General features: G+C 39.1%; 1 protein-coding gene across 1 annotated transcript; it reads left to right on the top strand.

Annotated features, from left to right (window-relative positions):
- On the top strand, positions 1–15,184 carry IL18 (interleukin 18). The gene is made up of 6 exons (XM_040976959.1): positions 1–169; positions 6,646–6,726; positions 7,497–7,508; positions 11,744–11,878; positions 12,660–12,793; positions 14,947–15,184. Exons 1-6 carry the CDS (start codon positions 136–138, stop codon positions 15,175–15,177), a joined length of 627 nt encoding a protein of 208 aa, XP_040832893.1. The 5' UTR covers positions 1–135; the 3' UTR covers positions 15,178–15,184.
- The last annotated feature ends 1,832 nt before the right edge of the window (positions 15,185–17,016 follow it).

Below are 17,016 nucleotides of genomic sequence, written 5' to 3'. Positions count from 1 at the left end.
CTTCCTTGTTCCCTCCCAATTAAGCACTTGGCTCTTTCTTCCTCTGAGTCCAGAGGCTTTTTTATTCTTGGCTGGCCACCAGCTGCTGCTGATCTTCGAAGCTTGAGGGAGCGGAAAAAACTTCAAACTTTCCAGATGGCTTCCTTTTGCGAGCAACAATGTGGCACAGGTAAGAAAACTCATTCATTCCTCTTTAGTTGGGAACCGCGGGCATGGCAATGAGAGGTAAATAAGCTAGAAAATCGCTGAAGTGCAATATAAGTCTTCTCACCTCACTGTGAGGGGCAATCACACAAGGGAAGTGAAGTCAGAGTAGAAATTCCGTGTTACCAAACACGGGAAATTGTCACTGCCGAGCAGCGTCCTGTAAGTCTTTGGTCTCAAGCCCCCATTTGCATGCTTAAAACTTATTGAGAAGTTGAAGAGTTTTTGCTTCTCTAGATTATTTATTGCATTATTGAAATGTATTCTATTAGAAAGTAAAACTAAGACATTCTTAAATAGTTATTGCCCAGCAATTGATTTTAAAATAACAATAAGCACATCACATGTTAGTACAAATATCATTTTTAATCAAAGGCAACAGTGCATTTTGAAAAAAAAAAATCAAGTTTGAAGAGCGACACTGTTTTTCATGTGAGCAAACTTCTTTACTGGGAACACAATTGCTTTGCATTTCGTCTAGTTCAGTGCTATCCAGGATGCGGTCTCTAATAGACCCTGTTGAGCTCCCCACGCCCAGTGAAGGAATGTGGAAAAGACAAATGACATGTCAAAATTATTGGAAAACAGCGCTCGCTTGCTCTCTCTCTTTCTCTCTCTCTCCCTCTCTCTTTCTCTCTCTCTCTGCCTCTCAAGTAATGCATTTTTTAAAAGAAGCATCTTTTACTTCCTCAGGACCCTTCCGGGTTCTGAAGCCTTAACTCTGTGAACCCTTGAGAATCACTGCTTTAACTACGTGAATAAACTTCATGAATGTCTCTTTCAGGAAGTCTCAGCTACACTAAAAACAAGGAAAATATTTGCACAGTGTTGATAAGCATGATAGAATCTGCAGCAGCACCCTTGGGTTGGGCTATAATTACCTAATATTTTAGTCATCCATGAGGATTTTATTGCCCAATAAGTAAAGGGCTGGATTAACATCACTGTTTTGAAACTGAATAACAACCACTAGGATACTCTTCATCCCCTCTTTGTTATTTGCTTGTATTCGGCTACTTAAAGTTTTAGTAAATCTTCCTTCAAATTTTTCTTTCTTCACATTTTTTTAAGTGAAATGTGTTACTATTGCTTATGAAATTACCTGATTTCCAAAACCCTCTCTATTCTAACCCCTCGTTACCTTATACTCACTTGTGGAACAGCCAGACTGTTTCACTACGATCGAAAGATGGCTTCTGTTAGTCTGCCTCAATTGCTATGTTTGATGATCACATAAAGGTTCCAGGCCTTTCGCCCTCTATTCAAATCTTAAACATTCTTTGATATGAAATCCACTGAAAGGCATCACACAAACTTTTTCCAACCACATTAGTTTTGCTTTGAGGCTGTATCTAGCAGTTGATTAGATACACCTAATTAGTTCTCTAATTTTAAAAGCGTATTTGTCTCATTTATTCAAAAGGCAGAGAGAAGGGCAATCAGATGGATTTCCCATCTGCTGATTCTCCCCTTGAATGCCCTCCGTCGAGGTCTGGGTCACACTGAAGTCAGGAGCTGGGAACCCACTCCACATCTCCCATGTGGACAGTAGGAAACCAAATCTTGCAGCCATCATTTGCCGCCTCCCAGGGCACACATTAGCAGGGAGTGGAATCTGAAGTGGAAGTAGGACTCATGTGGCTTGCTGGCATTCCAAACAGCACTTAATCATGATACCAAGAGCACGTCTCTACCTACATAATTTTTAATTTGTCTTCTACGCCCACTTTTTCCACACCCACATATACACATTCATAAAATAGCAAAATTTTCAAGGACAGAATGATCCTTAGATTTGGGTTTTTTAAATTTTTCATCTTGTTGCTGTAGAGATGATTGCCTACCCAATTTTAGAGAATTAATAATGTAGCCCTCTCCCTTATTTAATTCCATTCCTATTCCATGGAATTGTACTTCAACAGTAAATGAAAATATAGTTATTGTTGCTTTTAAAATCCATGGCATTTTACCTTTATTCCAGCAGTGTGTTTTTAAGCTACTAGTAATTTAATGATGTTCATATATTTAACAAATATTAAATAAATGTGTGTTGTTTTAGAATTAACAAGAAGGGCTTGCTAGGCTACTGGCCACATATAAAGATTCTTTTCTGGAAGGCCCAACTACAATGCTGGAAACTGGAAAAGACTTGAAGATTGACATTTTGACTTCCTTCTTATACAAATGACAAAGCTAGGGGCCCGGTGCGGTGGCACAAGTGGTTAAGGTCCTCCCCTTGCACGCCCGGGATTCCATATGGGCGCCGGTTCTAATCCCAGCAGCCCCGCTTCCCATCCAGCTCCCTGCTTGTGGCCTGGGAAAGCAGTCGAGGACGGCCCAAGGCTTTGGGACCCTGCACAGAGGCTCCTGGCTTCGGATCGGCATAGCATCGACCTGTTGCACTCACTTGGGGAGTGAATCATCAGACGGAAGATCTTCCTCTCTGTCTCTCCTCTCTGTATATCCGCCTTTCCAATAAAAATAAAATAAGTCCAATAAAAATAAAATAAGTCTTTAAAAAAAAAAAACAAATGACAAAGCTAAGACCCTCAGAATTAAGGGTGTTGCCTCCAAAACAACACTGGAATTCATTTTTCATCCTGATATTCTACTGTTCACTTGCCAGTGGTTAGTTTTCAAAGGCTCATATAGTCAAATCTTTTCATTTCAAAGAAATAATTGTCACTGCTGACTTCTACAAAGATTTTTCAGGGTGGCTTACAACACTTTTTTAAAAAGTCGATAGAATATTAGATAAATAGTGAAAGCATTCTGATACAGTGGAAACTATGAAAACACAATACTTGTAATCAATAGATATATTAAAAAGTAATACAAAGCAGTATCTGGTGCAGTGATCAAGAAATCCCATAACAGAGTACCAGAATTCAAGTCTCAGCCCCTTTTTCCAGCTTCTCGCTAATACATAGCACAGGAGGTAGTGGGGCCTTGCCATCTACAAAAGAGACCTGTGACAAATTCCTGCCTTCCACTTGTTGGAGGAGTGAACCATAGATGGCCTCTCTCTGCCAGCAAATCAAATCCAATAAAATAAATAATATCTTAAAAATGATAATAAAGAGATAAGCATTCAAAACAAACACTTGAGACAAAAAGAAACTACTAGAAATAAAGAAAGGGGAAAATGTTTGCAGCATTATTCAAAGTTTTAATATTTGTTTCCGGTCTTCCCTTGTTTTCTTTCTCTTTCTCATTGGCCTTCAGATGGAAGCACCGTTTTAAGACAGAAAAAGACATCCACTGGTCCTTTTCCATACTGTTGTCAGGGTTACACGTTTTATCACAGCAAATATTTTGTTGTTGTTTAACATTGATTGAGCTTTTACCATGTACTAAAATCTTTCCAGGCAACTGAAGATCCATTGTCTTCAAGAAACAAAGATAAAAGCTGAGCAGACCTATTTGTGATCAGAGTAATTTAATTCAATGTAGTAAGAGCTACTTCTAAAACAGGAACGGGGGTAAAGGAAGGGGAATTCATTGGAGAGAATGATTAGCCAGCAAAGGAACAGGCTAGGACGTTTTCTTAGAGGAGATATAAACTGAGATTTAAAGAATGAAAAGTGAAAATCTGGGAAGCAGCAGAGAAAGTTATGAGCTAGCAGAGGCAATAACTGTTGCAACAATGTGAAGTATAGAAAAAAAAAGAAGCAGAGAAAAAAGAGAAAGTTGAAAAGCAGGAAGTCTACATTTTGGTGGTTGTAAATTTACACATACTTTCTCATAGGTTAGGCATTCTTATAAAATGTGACTATATTTGCATTGTTTATAATAAAATGATGAGGGCTCAAGTAACCCAGGCTGTCAGCTTCCTTGTGTCCTAGCCTTTGTAAACATTGTTTGCTCTTTTAGGAAGCTCTGCCTGCCCCTTTATAACCTCTGGTGGCACAGGAGCTAGGGTGGTATGGCTGGGTGGAGTTTAATTGAATATTCAAAGGAGATGGAGTTTGGGGTGGGACATGAATACCACCTATGTCCTTGTCTTTCTTGGGAAATATCAAAAATGCCATGGCATCAGATATGTGATGGGAGTTGAAGCAATTTTATAATAATGATCTAAGTATCTTTGTGGGAACATAGTTTACAGCCATATTGGATAATTTTAGTTGGCACTAGTTTTAACTGACGCTTTCTGCTACATGGAAGTAGAGGAGGTTTGGCAATGCATGAAGGACAGTGTGGTAGTGCAAGGAAAGTGGGTTTGGGTAATGCTCACAGGGCTGCTGTGTTGTGCAGGGCAGTGCTAGCAAGACTCAGCTTCTCTTTGCTAATGTCTCTCTGTCTGCATTAACTTGGCTTCTCATGAAAAAAAAAGTGTTTAGACTTGTGTCAGCAAATTTTCATTCTTTCTGTGTTTTTTTTTTCTAAGGTGTATTTATTTTTGTTAGAAATGTAGGTTTACAGAGAGAAGGAGATACAGAGAGAATAATCTTCTATCTGCTAGTTTACCACCCAAGTGACTAAAATGGCCAGAGCTGAGCCGATCCAAAGCCAGGAGCCAGGAGCTTCCTCTGGGTCTCCCACGCAGGTGCAGGGTCCCAAGGCTTTGCGCCGTCCTCAGCTGCTTTCCCAGGGCACAAGCAGGGAGCTGGATGGAAAGTGGAGCAGCTGGGACTAGAACTGGTATCCATATGGGATCCCAGCTGTTGCAAGGCAAGGATTTAGCCACTGAACCATCACTCCAGGCTCACTTTTCATTCTTTGCTATATTATTTCCCTCTTAGCCAGTCTCCCTATTCCTCCCATTAAAAAAATAGGTGAGAATTATCTATTTGTAAAATAACTTTATTTTAATTAAAAATTAATAACAAATCTACATTCGGATGTACATAAGGAACTGAACCTAGAAAAGATTAAGCAGTCACCACCTAATGAGTATTGTGGGTCAGCCTAATTTAGGTGAACTTTTTGTCTGGTGAATTTTAAATTACTGTTTCCTCTATCAGAAGTACTTAATTTTAAATTATGCTGGGAAATGTCTGAGTCCATGCTGCCTCTCTATTGGGACAGATCTATAAATATTTCTCTATAGCACTGGCAACTATAACCCATACTCTTTCTTTAGAGCCCCAATCATACTTGCCACAGGAATTCAAGACATTGCTGAACTCTCCGAGTAGTCTCCTAACCACTGCTGTGGTGTGGACTCCATGGGCAATTTGATAAAGTCTGTGAACTGCTCAGAATGATGCTTTCATGTATACAATAAAACAGCCTTAGAGAAGAAATCCATTAAAGTTATCAAAACATTTAAAACAAATTTTATATAGTACGTGTCTTTCTATATTAGTACATTAAGTAAGATCTATTGCTGCAGCTAGTAACTTCTGTAATTTAAAAGTCGCAACTTAAACCATCCTTCACTTGGGCCCAATGTAATAATCCAGTTGGTGGAAGCAGAGAATTGGGGAGTTGAACTGGTGCTCCAAGTTTTCTGTTTGGGATACAGACATTTCGAACAGTGGTTTACCCCCACTGTATCACAATGCCAGTTCTTCTCAAACATTATTAACATGATAGAAAAGATGTGTTTCTGTCATTGACAGTCAGCAGTATAGCTAACTATACTTGTATAGCTACTGTACCTTGTCTCCTACACTAATCATTGAAGCAATGCTAAATTTAAGTTGGTAAAAAGAAATGCATGATTTTTTTTTACCAGCCAAGTTAAAAAATTTAAGAGATTTAAAACCCTACTCCAGACATAATTCTGGAAGGATACATAGTATAATGGGATAGTGTGTGTGGCAGAGGAAAAAAGCCAAAAGAATTTAAAATTTTTCCAAATTGTATAAAGTAATTTGATTTTTTCCAACAATATTATATTTACGTATTACTTGCATTTAAAAAAATAATAAACATTGCATAATCCAACTCCAGTCCAAAAACCACTGCTGCTTAAGAGAAAAAGAGGTTTATCAAATGCCAGAGAGCATCAGCTTACTCCCTGCCCTACCTAGAAGGGAAACACCGGCTTGGTCATTGCCTTACCCTCAGCACTCTGACATGAGGTTCCAAGCCAGCAACCACTCAGGAACTCACGGGTTGTAAGACAGCCCTGGAACTAGTGCCTAAAGGACAGAATTAGACATGCTTCTCATATCATCAAGTACGGTTATATTTACATGGATAATATATTTAAATCTGCCCAAGAACTACTACAACAATAATTCAGTTTAATAATGGGCCATTTATCTACCCTTTATAATGCCATTTAATCAGAAAATTCTTTCTATATCGCAAATATATGATGGGTTCTGACAGAATAAATATTTATTAAGTATTCAGAGTGTTCAGTAGCATATAGGATAGCAAACTGACTTATGAATTTGGAGGTGGTACATGCTAGTAGCAAAAGTTTCTTTTACATAAGAACAATTCTTGCATCCTAACAGATGTTTTTGTTTTTCTTATGAGTAGAGAGGATTCCTGAGCCAACAGAAGAGGATTGCATCAATTTTGTGGGAATGAAATTTATTGACAACACACTCTACTTTATAAGTAAGTCTAAGGAAACAGGACAACCACCTTGTTCAGACAGATGTATAAGCAACTAAAAAAGATATTGTGAGAACTCATAATTTTGGTGATTCATTGTCACCAAATTTCATTGTAATATTAATGATTTTCTAAAAACAAAGTGACACTTCTGGAAATGAACTATGGTGTGTCAAATGGCCAGCAATTCGTTCCATCACATGTTCTGACACTTCAATTAGGAGAAGCCCAAGGTGGCAGTAGGTGCATGCCATGAAAAATCCCACAAACCTCAGTAAGCTCAGGACACAGACTCTCTCAAAGCAACCTGCCAACCTTCCTGGGACATATCACAAACCAAGAGTTCTGTGAGTGAACTAAACCATTTTATGTAAATATATTTGACAAACAAATGATTAATCTTCTGTGGGTAATTTGGTTTCATTTGGACACTTCATAAAAAGCTCTCAGGTAACTTTCCATTTAACTAATCCATTTCAAGCATAAAATACATCACTTTATAAATGTATTTTTAGCTAGATATTGGACTTCATAAGTGCTGGACTTAAGTTTAACATAACTTACAATGCATTAAGTATAATGACTTAATTTTACAATGTGTCTTGGATGATATGATAATATGTCTAATGAGGCCAACAAAGACCATCACCCATAAAGGAGAGGGTTAAAGAACAGGGAATAGCAGAAAGATTGGTGAAACCTTAGGGTGCGGGGAAGCTCTGAGCAGAATTAAAGAACTGAGCATATCTTGTTTTTCTCCTTCTCTCCCTTAGGTGAAAACGATGGTAAAGTATAAAAGTATTTCTTTCTTTACAAAGTAAGTAGCTGACTGAGACATATCCATGTCGCCCCATCAGCAGGAAGGAACTGTCTACATGGTACCAATCCATCCACCCAGGAAGCCCATATCCCCTCAAGGGAGTGTGGACTCAATCACACGGCCTTGAAATGAAGATGGGCATGAGGGCAACAAGGAAGAGCCTCTGCAGCATGTGTTTTCCCCTTCCTATGCCTTAGAAATTCTCCAGCTCTTGGAATTGACAAAATAGGTCCATCCTATGATATAGGTCCCACAATTACCAAGGAGTATGGAAGAACCAAAACATGAAAAGTTCCACAATCAATCATATCTTCCTCTCCAAACTCCTCTTTCAGAAACACATTAGGAAGAAGCCTGGAGGCCTCTAGTGAACAGAGACTTCTGACAGCAGAGGAGTTAGGGATGAGTGGACCAATTAGACTACATACAAAAAAAATGAGATATGAGAGAAAGCTGGGCATGGATAAAGAATTAACAGTAATGCAGACTGGCATTACAAGGATGGTGTAGCTGATTAACTGCTACCTGCAGCACTGCCAGCATCCCATATGGGCACCAGTTCAATTCTCAGCTGCTCCATTTCTGATCCAGCTCTCTGTTAGTGCACCTGGGAAGGCAGTGGAGGGTGGTTCAAATGCTTAGGATCCTGTACCCACACAGGAAACCCAGAAGAGACTCCTGGTTCCTGGCTTTGGGCTCGCCCGTGCTACTCACTGCAACCATTTGTGGAGTGAACTAGCAGGTGGGAGATATCTCTGTTTCTCCCTCTGTCTATATAACTCTGCCTTTCAAGTAAAATAAAGCAAATATGCAGAGTGTGAGGAAAAACTAGAGCGATAAACAGCTCACAGACCCAAAAATCCTCTTATCACAAGACACCAAATTCAGATCTTACACTGAGAGTAACTGAGACTCAGTAAGGACAGAATGTGTCAGCCAGAATGAGATTAGTTCACTGTAACAAAGAGATCCTAAAATATAGTAACTGAATAGAACAGGAAAATGTTCACTCAAATTTGTACAGAGGAGTTATAGTTTAATGTGACTAAACACATCCTGATGGTGTTGTGACTTCAGGGTTATTTATTTATTTTTTGCTATATTATCTTTTATTGATTACATTGCATTATGTGACACTGTTTCATAGGTTCTGGGATTCCCCCAACCCCTCCCCATACCCTCCCCACATGGTGGATTCCTCCACCTTGTTGTAGTGTTACAGTTCAAGTTCAGTTAAGATTCTTTCATTGCAAGCATAGACTCCAGCATCTTATTGTCCAGATAAATTCAACGGTTTCTTGGGGAGACCATCTCTGGTCTGAAAGCAGAGCTGGCAGAATATTATCCCAGAGTTATTTTGTTTTGTTACTCCATCATGCCCTAGTTGTTGAACTCTTTCACATGACTGAAAATCATCTTACTTTCTGAGCCCATATCACCAAGAAAGTAGATCAAGATGAGATGGAAGACAGGCACATTCCTTTTAAAGGATCTCCTTGGAAGTTGTACAGATCAATTCCATTGATTGGAATTTAGTTATATGACCACACCAACAAGGAAATATAACCTTTATGGGGGTCACAGAGGTGATCATTCTTTATATATTTTTATTTTTATTAAAAGATTTATTTATTTATGTGAAAGGCAGAATTACAGATAGGGAGGGAGAGAGACAGAGTGAATGAAATGTTCTAACTGCTGGTTCACTCCCCAAGTGGTTGCAACAGTCAGGGTTGGGACAGGCTCAAGCCAGGAACATGGAACTCCATCCAGGTCTCCAACGTGGATGGCAGGGACCCAAGTACTTAGGCCATCTTCTGTTGCTTTCTCAGATGCATTAGCAGGGAGCTGGATTGGAAAAGGAGTATGTGATGTTTGAACCAGCACCCGTAGGTGATGTTGACATCACAAGGAATGAGTGACCTAACTTGCGAAGCCACAATGCTGGCCCTCACATAATCATGTTTTAAAAATATCCTCCTGGTTTTAGCACAAAGAATTAATGTAACGGATTGGAAGCAGGGGACAAAGAAAGAAGGATGCCAGTTAAGAGGTTACTAGGGGGTAGACATGAATTAAGTTATGCAAAAGAACCATGAGTAGGTTTAAGAAATACTTGGCAGAATCAAAAAAGGATTGGATTTGTAAAGAAACGTAGAAGAAATAAGAAATAATATTTTTCAGTTAGCTAATTTGTACCTTTGATGGAATAGGAAAAAGAAAAGAAAGAGCAGATTTCGGTGTGCTAGGGAAAATAAGAAAGGAGATGATAAATTTGGTTTTGGACTTTGAGATCTTGAGAAGTCTGTGAGGGATGCTAATGGATATGTCTACTAAATTCTTGCCCATATTATTCTATGCTCAGGACAAGGATTGGACTGCAGATAAAGATGTGGATGGCAGAGCCACAGCAATGGCATCTGAAGCAATGCGGGGGTGGGGGGGAAGGAATATGCACTGTCAGAGGGTAAAAGCTAAGAACTAATGTCTGAAGAATGTCAAGGATTCAATAGAAAGATGGGCTATAATAAAGACTACAGAGCAGACTAACCAGTAAGGAAGAAGGGAAATTGAGAGAATGGCATAGACTTCCCAGGGAGCATTTCAAAATGGAAGAAATTGGCACTGTGCCCTGAATCTCTAGGACAATAAATCAGCCATTAGATTTAACAACAGGAAACTTGGAGATCCAGCGCAAGCAATCTGATGGAGATAGGGAGGCAGAGACAGACGACACTGAGTGCAAGAGTGAGTGGAAAATAAGGAAATGAAACTGACATCCCTTCCAAGTTATCACAAGGAGGAAGGCTGTACACAGAACAGGGTTGAGGAGAAGTTTTTTTTTTAAAAGATTTATTTTTATTATTTTTTTATTGGAAAGGCAGATATACAGAGAGGAGAAACAGAGAGGAAGATCTTCCGTTCGATGATTCACTCCCCAAGTGAGCACAACGGCCGATCCGAAGCCAGGAGCCTCTTCCGGGTCTCCCATGCGGGTGCAGGGTCCCAAAGCTTTGGGCCGTCCTCGACTGCTTTCCCGGGCCACAGGCAGGGAGCTGGAAGGGAAGCAGGGCTGCCGGGATAGAACCGGTGCCCATATGGGATCCCAGGCGTGCAAGGCGAGGACCCTAACCACTGCGCCACTGCGCCGGGCCCAAAGCATGAAAATCTTTCAGAAATATTAGCCTAGTCTGAGTAACTGAGGTATAAATTCATAACATCCTCATTATAAAGAGATATCAAAATACATTGATTCAATTCACACTTGATTGATATTTAGTTTCCAGTCTATTGTTATTATTAATTAGTAATAGTGCTATCATAAGCACTCTTGTACAAAAATGTGTGCAAAGATGTCTGATTACTTAAGATAAAACCCAGAATACAAAATCCCTGGGTTTATAGAAAGAAGGAATGGTTTTAAATCAAGTTATTAGTACTGGGAACGCACAGAGAACAAGTCAACCTTAGCTGCTGTAAGAGACACATCTTTTACACATTTTCCTTTGGGACAAGGAGGGTAGAGAAATGAACTGTTCTCACCACAGTTAAGTGGAACAGGAAGAAAGAATCTGCTAAAAGTGCAAGCAAAGATGATGGCATAAACAGGCTGAAGAAGGTGAAGAAGGTGCAGTGATGTACTGTGGACAAAAGTGCTGTGGTGGAAAACCAAAGAAGTACTGCCAATCCATGTGTGTGTGATTAGAATCCATGGATAATTGTTTGTAAGAGGCATTTCAGCAGCCAAGATCAGAGCTTTGTAGCAAAAAGGCAAAGGAGTTATAGGTTTAAGATACTAACAAAAAGAAAAATAAAATGATGAATCACGGAACCGTGTAGAGGAACTGCAGGAAGACAGGAAGAAGCCAGTGGCAGGAGGAAATACAAAAACCAGAAAACTGGGGCCTTAGTGACATCTAGGAACATGTTTTACAGTTAGTGTAAAAGCACGAGAAATCGAAAAGCAAAGGAGACTGGTCAGAAAGAAGGAGCTTGAAGTTAACCTTTCTGAGGTTGAGTAGTTGTGAGTAGTAACAAGAAACTCTACCTTGCGAGTAGATCATAAAACACTCTGAAAGGGGATTGTAGCTGCTTGTCAAAAAAAATTGCCCTTAAATGTTATCGAACACTGAAGTATAGGGTAAATCTATTTGTAAATGTGAAGACTTGGTTTTTAATGATAGTTGATGTGAATTGTAGACAACCTGGAGTCAGATTACTTCGGCAAACTTGAACCAAGACTCTCCATCATACGGAATCTGAATGACCAAGTTCTCTTCGTTGACCAAGACAAAAAGCCTCTGTTTGAGGATATGACTGATTCTGACTGTACAGGTATTTTTTTGCTTTCATCTTCCACCCAAACATAGAAATGACTAGTTCTCCCATTCCTTTTTATTGCCTACCTTTCTCTGTGCTAAACCAAATCCTTAGATGAAGTCACAGGAGTAGCAAGAATCTCATATTCAAGCAACTTCATAGGACATCTGTATTTTTTCTTGGGGTGAAAATTGGATACAATAAGGGCACTACTATGACCATGGCACCATGAGCTCACAAGTGCCTCACCAATACTTTCATTATAATTGTATTAACTAAATAAGATCTCTATTTTATTGGGTCCTTATTCATTGCTGGTTATAACAGCATTCTGAATTCAAGAGTAAGTATGCAAGAATTTCAAATGAGTTTATCCTCCACCAGAAATTTACAGTGCCTTAGAAAATAAATGTACCAAGGCTTCCAAGTTATGAACTACAAATATCAGAGTTTTAGACAGAATTGGAGCAGTAATTGTGCATTTTTTAAATCAAGATTTATCCTTAGCAAATGCACTTTAAAATTCTATTTAGCATTTAAAAGTTAGAAAATATTTTTTAAATTCAGTATATTCTTAAGATGTCCTAAAAGCTGTCACAAATGTGTTGCTGTACACGTTTAAATTTGTTTTAAAGAGTGTCTGTCCAGGCTGTGTCTGGTCTCCTGCTGACTGATTTAATCTCAGAGCTCACAGTTGGTAAGAGTTCTATTAAGGACTATCCTTCAGTAAAATTTGCTTAACTACTGATTTACAGAAATTACTCTAACTGGTGTTCTCATTTACTGTTTATTCCAGATAATGGGCCCCAAACCACTTTTATAATACACATGTATAAAGACAGTTCTGCTAGAGGCATGGCTGTAACCCTATCTGTGAAGAATCAGAAAATTCTTACTCTCTCCTGTGAGAATAAAATTATTTCCTTTAAGGTAAGAAGAATTCTCTATCTTAAGGGCTCTGTCAGTCTGGGGATTTGCCAATAAAGACCACCCCATGCCCTTAGAAAGACACTGGGGCATGACCAAGTTTCTGAGGGCAACTTGGAAGGGAGGATTAATCCTCTCTAAACCATAATCCCAGTAAAACAAGAGTATGTATGCAGCAGATACAGCATCCAAACAAATCATTAACCATCTCCTTCCACCCGTTCAGGAGGCATGTGGAGTCCCAATTCTAAATCCTATGGGCAGGAAGCTGACTTATCATAGTGGCAGTAGAGGCCTGGGACAGAAAGGAAGGATAGAAAACTTTGGGACAATGAAAGGAATCTGCTTCAAGAAGTTACTAACCATGTTTGTTTCTTGAAAACATATTTGAGGGGCCCAGCACAATAGCTCAATAGCTAAATCCTCACCTTGCAAACACTGAGACCCCATGTGGGCACTGGTTCTAATCCCAGCTGCTCACTTCCCATCCAGCTCCTTGCTTGTGTCCTAGCAAAGCAGTAGAGGATGACCCAAAGCCTTGGGACCCTGCACCCACATGGGAGACCCAGAGGAAGCTCCTGGCTCCTAGCTTCAGATCAGCTCAGCTCTGGCCATTGCAGCCATTTAGGGAATTAACTGACAGATGAAACATCTTTCTCCATCTCTCCTTATCTCCAAAAATCTGATCTGTCTTTCTAATAAAAATAAATAATTAAAAAAAAATTCACCACACACCTACAAGTCTAGGCAAGGTTCTTAGACCTCTTAGGAAATGGGCATAAGAAAAGATGTTATGTCAAGCTTAACTTTATTGGGTTTAGATTCAGCCCCTCCTGATGTTAAACAGAGAGAGAAAGAGATCTTAACAATTTGCTGATTCACTACCCAAATAGTCACGATTGCATGGCTGGGCCAGGCAAAAGTCAGGAGCCTGAAATTACTTGTGGGTTTCCCATGTGGACTACAGGAGCCTAAGTACTTGGTCCATCTTCTGCCACCTTCCCAGGCATATTAGCAGGGAACTGGATCAGAAGTGAAGTCATTAAAAAAAAAAGGAAAAATAAAGATATAATTAAAAAGAATAAAGTTGTTGGGAACCGAACTGGCATGTATAGGGGATGCCAGTGTCAAACCACCCGTCCCTTATTAAAGTTTTGACTAAGGATAAATTCTCATTTATACATTAAAACTGTATTACAAACTGACTTGCACAGCTTAGGATCTCCTCCTATTTTAATTCTGGAGATTTCTCAGCAAGCCCTTAGGACTTTGCCACCCTAGGGTCAAAATGGAGTCCAAAATATTGATTGGTTCCAGAATTCACAAGGGAAAGCCTTAACATGAGCCCCCAAATTTTTAGGAAAAGTGTATACAATCCTAGCAGTGAGATGGCTAACAGGATTGTAGTTTCCAGTAAACTAATAATTCCTCACAAGACCCTATTCTTCACAAGACCCTCTTCTGTAGCTCAACAATACAGGAAGAGCAAACATTTGGCCTTCCAGGGCCCGGTCCAGTCAAATAAACTATGTTCAGGACTATAGTCCGGGACCACCATGGAACAGAAATACTCGGCATGGGGACAGAATCTAGGGTTTCAGACTAAGGCAGTAGAGCAGGGCTCCACACAACAAGGGCCTAGTCCTGGGGTGAGTTCCAGGGTTATTTCAAGTAAGTTTCAATTTCAGGCTCCATTGAAAGAGGGCCAGATTCCCGGACTTCCCACCTCTCACAGTTGACTCAGAAAGTGCAGCTAGCCTAGGCTTATAGAAGGAGGTCATCGATCTTGTTCCCTCTGAACATTGGTAAGACAAAATCCAACATTGGCTCAAAGGGATTGTGGCCTTTGCTGGAACTCTATTTTGAGATGTGGTCTCCACTCCATAAAAGAAGAGAAGGAATTTATCTTACAGATGGAGGGAAACCAGAGGTCTGCTCTGCGTGACAGGAAAAATCAGAGTGGACAGGGAGAATAAGGCACTAGGAATAAAAGAGAAGCAATCACTCTGTATATTCTGGGATGTTTTTACCTTCCTTGACTCTTGAACAGAAAATTTACTTTAGTTCTGTTCGCTAAGATGCTTCCAAACACATTGCAATTCAAGTTGTCCATTTCTAGAAAAAAGTTAGATAATACTGATTTTTTTTCTCTACAGGAACAAGAGCCTCCTACAAATATCTATGATACAAAAAGTGAGTTCATATTCTTTCAGACAAATGTCCCAGGACACACAGATAAGATGCAGTTTGAGTCTTCATTGTATAAGGGACACTTTCTAGGTTGTAAAAAAGAGAAAGACCTTTACAAACTTATTTTGAAAAAAAAGGATGACAAAGAGGATAAATCTGTACTTTTCAGTGTCCAAACCCAAAACCAAATATTATAATTCTACACCTTAAACTTTCTGAAATTTTGCATCTCTGAAAACTTCTAACAGTCTGTGAGCCTTATTTGTTTTGTGTTGTTATATGAAAATACTTGCATTTGTCTGGTTGGAGGGAGGGTGAGTCCAGCCAGCATCCTGCCAGGAGCTCCTCATCTGCACCATGGTGGAGAAATAGAAGAAACAGCTGTTTACAAAAGGATTGAGCACCTGGGAGATCCTCATCTTATAACAACCTGCTCTCACAGACATTCATCCCTTCTGTGGGTGGTGCTCCCACCTATCAAAGCCTCCTCCACCTCAATACTGCGATGCCATGGACCGAGGTTCCAGTCCATGGATGTTACTATAGCTACACCACAGCAAGCCTCTAATTTTAATAGCAAAATAAAGTGAATAAAGGCCTCAGACGCTACCACTAAGAAGTGAATTGGCTTTCACAAAACTGAATTGTACAAGTGGATAAAATATTAATATAATGCAAAAAGAGTATTTGAAAACATTCTATATTATGACTGGCTCATAGTTTATCCTCAGTAAAATTACTTTGAATCTTTTGAGGTATTGTCCTTAACATTATGAAAGATATCATTGTTTGAATTTTCTAATTTTTAGAAAAATCATTACAACCACTGAGAGTTTTATGAGAAAATCGCTTCACTTCACTCATTTCTAAATTTCTCCCAAAATCAGAATATCTTTAAAAGTCACCTTGATCCTCAATCCATATATGAAAGGATTCTATATTCTGACCAAGTGGCATTCATCCAAGAAATACAAAGGTGCTTTACCTTCCTCATACCAAGTAACATAATAAATCATAGTAACAGAATAAAGACCAAACCATACTACTACCTTAATAATTAGAGAAAATTTGTTTGAAAAAATTAGAAAAAATTTTTAAGAAACTGGAAAGAGGACTTCCTCAAAATGATGAAGAGTACCCATAAAAAACTTACACCTACCATCACACTTAATGGTGAACAGCTGAATGTTTCATCCTAAGCTCGGGAATAATAAAAGCCTGTCAGCTCCTGAAACTTCTATTTGGCATCATATGAGAGGATCCAATCAACCTGCTAAACAGGAAAAGATATCTAGATCAGAAAAACAAGAAATATTATTTTCAGGCAGCATGGCTCTGTGTGTAGAAAACCTTGGCAAACACATTCATGCCTTTTAGAACAAATAAAGAAAGCAACTCAGCAAGATTGCAAAATACAAGATGAATATGCAAAAATCAATTGTGTGGGTAAAGTTGCAATCTGAAAATAAAAATAAGAAAGCAATTCTATTCACAATTTTATTAAAAAGAATTTTAAAAAAAATCAGTATTCTCCGCTTACTTATATCTTTGTTTTCTGTGATTCTTTTAGCCATGGTCAAACATGGTCCAAAAATATTCAGTGGGAGAGTCCAGAAATAAAAATGCTAAATAGCACAACAAAACCTCTTGCAGTCTTGCTCTTTCCCACTTGGGGTATCAATTGCCTCTCTGTTCATGCTGTATATGCTATCTGACCACTGGTCACCTAACAGCCATCCTGGTCATCAGGTCAACTGTTAGGGTACAATTGATAAGTAACCCTTATCCTGCTTAGCAATGTCCTTAAAGCACGACAATAGTGACCCTGGCTAATTCAGGCACACACAAATAGGTGTCATAAAGTGCTTCCTTCACGTGCAAAGATGTGAGGTTGTCACAGGTTTGTACACACAGGAAAAATATACAGCGCATAGAGGGTTTAATATTAAAATCTTAGGTGTCTATGAAGGGTGTTTTGGATAGGGAGGACTACTAGACTTAAAAATAGAACTTGTCAAAAGAAGTACTGGAGTTTC

This window comes from Ochotona curzoniae, unplaced genomic scaffold (genome assembly GCF_017591425.1).
Source record: "Ochotona curzoniae isolate NIBS_2020 unplaced genomic scaffold, NIBS_Ocur_1.0 contig_2723, whole genome shotgun sequence".
Classification (NCBI taxonomy): Eukaryota; Metazoa; Chordata; class Mammalia; order Lagomorpha; family Ochotonidae; genus Ochotona; species Ochotona curzoniae.
Note: the sequence above shows the minus strand (reverse complement) of the source record. Positions and strands in the feature narration are given on the sequence as shown.